We start from the raw sequence: 7,566 nt of genomic DNA on the forward strand, positions 1-7,566 counted from the left end.
GTTTGATCCTCATTGACCTCTGATGAGTACCCTAACAAGTTTTGTAAAACCTGTGTGGGTGTTGGTGGTTGAGGCTCTCGTGGAGGTATGTGTGTTCCAATGTGTGATTGATCTTTGATGAGTCGATGAAGTCTGTGCTTTTACTAGATGGTTCTTTTGTTGACTCTCTGGCTCTCTCTCTTTCACACACACACACACACACACACATTTTTTTCTCCCATTTACAAGGGCCTGCACTGATAGGCGATAGAAGTTTTCACGAAGGAATCGAATGCGGGCATGGAGGGGGGCGAACGACTGAGTTGCCGTGTTGCTGTGTTGTGTCTCCATACACGTGTGAGGAGTGGCCACAGACGCACACAAACACAGACACACGTGTGAGGACGTGTGTGGGTATCGATGGCTTTGAGGTAAGGAAGCTTGCTTTGAGTTGCTCTTTCTAATAAACTGCAAAGGCTCAAAGAATCCCTCCTCAGATTTTACTGTGAGGACTTCCCAATCATCGATCATCACCATGACCGCAGCCACTGCCTCCGCCGCACTCGACATGGTCTGTGTTTCTCTCCCTCTCCATCTCCTCTTTGCTCTTCATTGCTCTCCAATTTCTTCTCGTTTTTTCGTAGATTCCTCTTCTTGCTTGGTTCCGCGGACGCAGCAGACTCTTGAACGCCATGATTGCTGCCCAATTCGCTCCCGCCGCGTGATTTTGATCACTCCCTCACGAATTCGCGTGAGCAGTTGTTTGGGACGCCTTCTTGGCAGTATCTCCGCTGCTGCTGCTGCTGCTGATGATGATGATGATGATGACTAGATCATGTCTCATGTGTGTGATCGCTTGAGGGTTCTGATTCTTCCCTGGCGCATCCTCGATCGTTGCTCCTCCTCATCACTTGTCGTGAAAACTGCTCTCAATAACTGCTAGACTTTTCGTAAAATTCTTTCCGTCACATGATTGATATAATGCAGGCAGCCGGAACCCGGAGGGCTGTAGTACGCAGCGAGAAATTCATGGAATGGCAACGCGAATTGAGCAGGTTTGGTACACCCAACACGTAGCATTTTCGCATTGTACATTTTGGATTTCAAGCTAAAACATTGTAAACGAGAGTGTCGGATTTCCTCATCGCCTGACCTGCGCCTGCCGCAGCACTCGAGCTGCTTATGGGTCACGCAGGCGCTATTTCGATGTAGAGCCTGTTGCCACGAGCAATGGGATGAAAAAGCACCAAAGAAAAAGGTGAGCACCGTGATGTCTCTCAGCCTACACGAAATCGATCCACCTTCGTTTCCACAAATCACATTTCTCCAAATTCACCATCCCTATGTCTGATTGTTATTGAAAGGCGTTCCAGCGACGATGAAGCTGGGAAACGGTCGAAAGTTTCAGGGGAGAGGGATGAAGAGGGTGACCGTCCACGGGGTGCTTCCCAGACGGAGATTCACACCAGTATGACCAACGTGAAGAAGCAGCAGCAACCACGCCAAGGACCACATTCTAAGAGGCTTCGGAAGGATCTCGATTCTGACTCGAAAAAAAATTCGTCGATCAAAAGAAAAGAAGCTTCTGATCCGACAGAGGTGGAGGGTGGCCGTCTACGAAGGTGCAAGCAGCAAGGTACGCAGGCCCTGCCGAGTCGCCTTAAACAGGACGAACCATCTCGGCAAATCCACCAAACGCATCCAACTCAACCGACTAATAAGAGAAGACTACAGATGACGAGTGCTGATCAGGCCTCAAAGAGGTATACGAGTCTTAGTGATCCCTTTCTTCATAGAAACCCCCTATGGACCTAAAAGAATACCTTTGTCTCTTGTTCCGATTCTTTTCCATGTCTGAACACTTTTACTTATGGTATTGTCATATGAGCGATTGCTCAGTGTTTTTAAGGGAAACCGGGTAAGTCAGTTGAGGTTGGACTAAGTTGTAGCCATTGACATTTTTTCATCTGGTTTTGCCTCAATGCAAGAGATTCTTGGAACCGAGAGAGAGAGAGAGAGAGATGTGTATCCAAGACAGGTCTTTGGAGTGGGAAATCAAGGTTTGATTGAGTTTTGTATCATTCTCTATTAAAACCTCACATTGGAGTATATGCAGAGCTGCAGGCGGTGAAACCTCCTCTCCGGTGGATCTTCCAAGTTCCAGAGGCTCAAAGAGGTCACGACAGGCAAGGAGGCTGGCTAATGAAGAACAACTCCAGTCTGCACCTTTAAAGCTTCCCAAGCTTCATCTTGTCCTTACACGCAAGGAGATCCAAGAGGACTGGTTCAAAATGACTGGACACAAGTATTCAGGAAAGCCAAGAAAATCAACTCTTGTTCAGCTGGTAGGTCTGCTTATTTTAGGGTATATTTCCTTGGAAGTATGGTTATACTTTTACAGCTGATACTCGGCACACAAATAGACCTCTTATCTCTCAAGAATTGAAACCCTGTCGTGTGCAGGGACTGGGATTATGCACTTCCTTGACATGCCCTTCAACCATCCGGTATCTCAATGATCCTCAGTGTAAGTCATCATTTGTCTGCAGAATGCTAGTAAAACATTCATAATCCCTAATCTCCTATGGCTTTGAGAAGAAGGATGTATATATGACTCTCTTGCTCAAGATCGTTCCCCTCCTTTTTGAAAACTGCAATGCCTGAATGGTCAAGCTGTTAGCATGTTATGCATGGTATTCCTCACTTTGGAATTTTACTTCAGATGACAATCCTTCAGATTTCAATCCCTAATTTGCCACCACTTCTTGTTGAACGGTTTATTAGGGATAATGTATTTGGCAGGCACATAATGTTGTCTTTCTTTTTTTTCGGGGGGGGGAACTTTCAGGAGGCTTGCAGAAATGTAGCACCCTCTTTGATTTCCTATGAAACTTTGGAAGATCGTGCTCTTCAAGTCGACTTCTTAAGTAACCTGAGCTTTGTTATAGAACTTTCAGGAGGCTTGCAGAAATGTACCCTCTTTGATTTCCTATGAAACTTTGGAAGATCGTGCTCTTCAAGTCGATTTCTTAAGTGCCTTATTCCACCAAGCATGGAAGGGAATCCTGTATTGACATGTGGTACAAGTTGCTGTGGAAGAATCCACGGTTCGTGCTTCTGGGGTGAAGTGTTTCAGGACCACAACATTCTTTCCTGAAGGGAGCAACATTGAAGGCTTGGTACTCCTTGCATGCTGCATTCTTATCATTTCAAGGTCTGGTAACTTGAAATAGATATGGCACATATCAAGTGCAGGCTGTGCATCTGTCGGGATTTAAACCTCATATTTCAGGAGATCGACGTGGGATATACATGCTACTACCTCATCTTTGATCAGCGCAATCAGAATGTGTGACTCATAAACCAGCAAAAGGTCATAAAGATGATGGTCACAGTTTCCAGAGTACCTCTGTGCCCTTATTGGTTATATTTACACCAGGGAATCTGTATAATAAAAGCTCTCCCTTGGTCTCGGAGATTGTTGACTGCAAAACAAAGAAAGACGAGAATTACAGCATTCATGCACAGAAAATCAGCATGACACAATGGGCCAGACAACATGGAGGGTGGATGTCTACAAAAGGGTTATCACATTGAAGTCTGAGAACGCTGTATAATGGCACCAACAAAGTTGACTCTGATGACTGGTTGCAAAATAAGGAAATATTTTCAGTTCGCTCTTGTTTCATGTTTCACTACATGATTATTTTTGTCAAGCTGCATGAGTATGATGCTTTTTCCCAGGTCTTTTTTTGGCTTTTTGTGGAAAAATTGTAATCTAATCCTAGAATTGTAGATGGGTGTTCCATGAGTGTGTGCATGTGTGTGCCGACCCTGTGTGTGCGAGAGAGAGAGAGTGTGTGACAACTGCTTTTCACCACAAAAAAAGGTGTGCGTGCACGTGCGCGTGTGCATACATGAGAGAGAGAGAGAGAGAGAGAGAGAGAGTGCGACAATTGCTTTTCACCACACACAAAAATGTGTGTGCGCGCGTGCGTGTGCATGCGAGAGAGAGAGAGAGAGAGAGAGAGAGAGAGAGTGCAACAACAGCTTTTCACCCCACACAAAAATGTGCGTGCATGTGTGTGCGTGCATGAGAGAGAGAGAGAGAGAGATTTCAAAACCAAGAAAAGGTTATGTGAGACAAAATGAGTTCAATTCTAGATTGTACCAAAATGGGAGAGCTTGAGTGCCGACGGTGCTAATAAAGTTAGCATTCTGGCCATGGATTACGACGGTTGCGGGGAGCATGAGGGTGAAGTCGATGGCGAGGATGGCTTTGCAAGAAACACGGGAGGATGGAGAGCGCACCTGTGGAAGCTACGTGAGTATCTTGATTGTCAGTATGTTGATTGTGAGAGCTTTGTACTAATGATTGTGGTGGTGCGGAGGTGTTTGAGTTGAGCATTACGGTTGGCGTAGGAGGAGATGATGTGAACACACGATTGCTCAGTCGCATAGAGACATTTCTGGAGGAGGCTTGCATGAATGGTTTCTGCACCGTGGAAAGGGGAGGTGCATTGAGCCACCTTCATTTTCAAATGATTGTCCGGATCTCTGCTTGAAGTATTCAATCAATGAATAAACTCATCGCGAGATATATAGGTTGGGATACAAATTGCCTAGAGGGTGGTGTAATCATGTGTAGGGCTTTGAGACAAAGGAACCTGCATATCTTTCACGGTATGCTAGGTTACTGCCTGAAGGAGTATGTCGAGCCTCATTTCCAGAGCGTGATGAAGAATGTTAGCCGCGAGGATCTGGATTCGGGGATAGAGTTGTACGTTCGTTATGGCGCTGACGAAGTGAAGGACAGGGTGTGCTTGAGTAGTGGTAACTTGTTCGAACGCTACTTCATATACTGGAAATTCAAGCTTCAATCGAGGTTGGTGGAATGCCACTAAGCAAATGCCTTTTGAAGATGTTGTGCTCCGGCCAGTTCTATCCATTTGTGCCGCGTGGATAATTCCGTTTCAGGGCAGAGGTATGGATGCCAGGAGAGCTCAGTCATTGGAGATTGATGATTTATCCTAGTTCGCTGACTGCTAGTGATGTGAGCAGTATTTTCTTTAGCAATGACTCAACCACAAGCCAGCCTAGAGTAGACCAATAGATCAAAGGTGTTTTGCATGCAGCGAGATATTTCAATATGGGTTTAGTGCCATCTCCACGTATCGTTCTGCCAAACAAAGTTGTGTGATCACCTATTGACGTGCCATATTCGAAAATGCTTTTGGCGAATGAGAGTCCCTTGTCTGCCATCCAGCAGACTAAGAGTATTGCTTCAATTCCAAAACATAGAGCTAGCAAAGAGCTAGGGACAACTCCCCTTGCAAGTGAACACACTAGTAGCATTGTTTCTTGCATTCCTGACTTCATGCCTCTAATCAACAAGTCGAGGATGGGAATACTCATAAACTGAAGCATAATGTTCTGCATCTCTGTGAATATCTTTTTTGAATATGTGAAAACCTCATGACTTTTTTGAGGTAGCAGACAGTTGTAAATAAATAAAGGCAATAAAGAATAAAATGCGAAGACTTTTTGAAAAGAAGTGTGAATTGGAAGTGTCAATCCATAATTGCATTCCTTTTTTGACTGAATGGTAAATTTTATTAAATGTGGATTTAATAAATTTATTAAATGATGCCAGTGCTTGGCTTATATTAATTTGATTAATGAGTCAAAGGCTTGCAATATGCTTAGGTTGATTGTATTAATATTAATGGCAACGGCGATGTTAATTAATGAAATTTATTTCTTTAGTATTGGTTTCTGTTCATGGTTGTGTTTAAAGCATCTAGTAGTCCCAACTCCCTTCTATCATCTACCTTCACAATCCTCTGGCAAGATCTATTTTCCTACTTTGGTGGTCGCTTCCACCATCTCCTTGATGATCCTCTGTCACGATTTGCTATCATCATGAAACTGGGCCAATAGGCTAGATTCCAGACTCATCGTTGCTCTAGTTTCTCGGCTTCAGGGTTGAATTAGACGCATGCCTGCTTTGCCAAGTATTTTGCTCCATTACGAGAGACTTCCGTCTCCGTCTTAATTGTGGAGCTTAGCCTCACACGAAGGTTGCACGAAAATCGTAAACGAGATTGCAATCTCTTTCAATCGAGCATACCGTCTATCACATTGAACAAAGAATCCAAATATGGTATCATTCGGCAGATCATCACGAGCTCTAAAACTGTAGTTTTTAATTGAAATTTCATTAATGTTGACCTTCATTACGCTTTTAAAAAATGCCTAGGGAATGTGGAGTCTATTAATTTTATGTTGGTAAAAACTAGATTAGCCTTTTTATCATGGAGCACGTAACCACTAACTCAAAGTTGAATCCGAATCCTAATATTTTATCAAATTTTAAAGGAAAAAGGCGAAAGAGTAAAATGGTAGAAATGAGACACGACACAGGGTCCATTAGGACGCGATCATAACCATATGAATAAAGATGTCATCATCCTTTGATCTTGCATCCATCATGGATTTCCTAGCTCGCTCGCATCGATAACATGCATTAAAAGAGAGGAATGTTGTTAAGAATTCAGATATGAACAAAGCAACTTTGAATGGACAAGCAATTGAAAATAGTTGTATGATAATATATAATATAACCACACATAGTGTGGGCGAGGAAGAGGCACGCTTTCTTCTCCAAATAGTTATAATCCGAGGGAACGGGCTCTTCCCTAGGTGTCGAGATAACGCTGAGAATACAAAAGCCGAGAATATTAGTGTCGAGAATAAGTCTCGTGAATGGATAAGATATTGGCATATTACCTGGATGTCAATCGCCGTAATCATATCTTTGCATATTGGCCACGAAGCCCACATCTCCCATGTTTACCTGCTCCCACAAATAGAAAACGAGCAAAGCACACGAGGGTGCTAAAATTCAAATTTTGCAAAGGACTTCCAAAACCTAGCATTTATCAATACTACATATATAAATTAGTAGGTGGATCATTAGATTCAAAGCCAAAACTTGGAGGATAGGGGTTGGCAACGCCCTCGTACTCAAAGTAGAATTAATCCATAAAATTGCACTCAAATTCCAGCGTCCAAACTGCTTCTTGAGTTACCTATTGACCTACCAATCGATAGAGAATTGGTGCACTTTTAAACAGACTATGGCATCCGTGATGCTTTGTGCTTGGAAACCGCTTTCGTTGTCGTGTTGGTCTGCCAAGCCTAGACTATATTTAGAATTCATGGAATTTGAATGATTTGGAATTTCTACTCCACTTTTGGACAAGTTCTCTTTGAGGTGTGTAACTCTCACCTTAAAGCATTGTGCTTTTGGGTCATATTTAAAAGAACTTTTTTTAGGTCATATTTGAAAGAACTGTTCTTAGGCCTTTATTTGGACCTTAACCTTAGCTTAATTTTGACGAATTTCTTCTTGAGAATTAAACAGAAAGCGTAGAATTGAAGGAATTTTGGGTAGAAAACTGACCAACGAGACCTATGGATCGAATTCCAAATCAGAATGCTGATCACGCTGTAGTAGCCATAGCGTGCATCCTGTCAATAGAACAGATCCGTAGACTGTGCACCACGTCCATGCAGTGAAAGGCT

The 7,566-nt window shown here is 43.2% G+C and overlaps 1 protein-coding gene across 3 annotated transcripts; it reads left to right on the forward strand.

Moving 5' to 3' along the window:
• Positions 1 to 429: 429 nt before the first annotated feature.
• LOC147898110 (uncharacterized) lies at positions 430 to 3,619 on the forward strand. Of its 3 annotated transcripts, XM_087379460.1 has the most exons (7): positions 430 to 550; positions 967 to 1,034; positions 1,148 to 1,237; positions 1,344 to 1,742; positions 2,096 to 2,324; positions 2,443 to 2,506; positions 2,828 to 3,619. In XM_087379460.1, coding segments are annotated over exons 1-7 (888 nt in total). In that variant the 5' UTR covers positions 430 to 514; the 3' UTR covers positions 2,830 to 3,619. The 3 variants fall into 3 exon arrangements, with proteins under 3 accessions (XP_087235586.1, XP_087235584.1, XP_087235585.1); XM_087379458.1 differs by lacking the exon at positions 2,828 to 3,619 and having other exon boundaries at positions 2,443 to 2,727; XM_087379459.1 differs by lacking the exons at positions 430 to 550; positions 2,828 to 3,619 and adding an exon at positions 596 to 841 and having other exon boundaries at positions 2,443 to 2,728.
• Positions 3,620 to 7,566: the final 3,947 nt, after the last annotated feature.

This window comes from Dipteris shenzhenensis, chromosome 9 (genome assembly GCF_047967505.1).
Source record: "Dipteris shenzhenensis isolate YYH24624 ecotype China chromosome 9, Dip_SZ_1.0, whole genome shotgun sequence".
In the NCBI taxonomy this organism is placed as follows: Eukaryota; Viridiplantae; Streptophyta; class Polypodiopsida; order Gleicheniales; family Dipteridaceae; genus Dipteris; species Dipteris shenzhenensis.

Coding starts and splice junctions, on each gene's coding strand:
- LOC147898110 (XM_087379458.1), top strand. CDS start 515: ATGACCGCAGCCACTGCCTCCGCCGCACTCGACATG. Junction 1,035..1,147: donor TGGCAACGCGAATTGAGCAG/GTTTGGTACACC, acceptor CGCCTGCCGCAG/CACTCGAGCTGCTTATGGGT. Junction 2,325..2,442: donor AATCAACTCTTGTTCAGCTG/GTAGGTCTGCTT, acceptor TGTCGTGTGCAG/GGACTGGGATTATGCACTTC.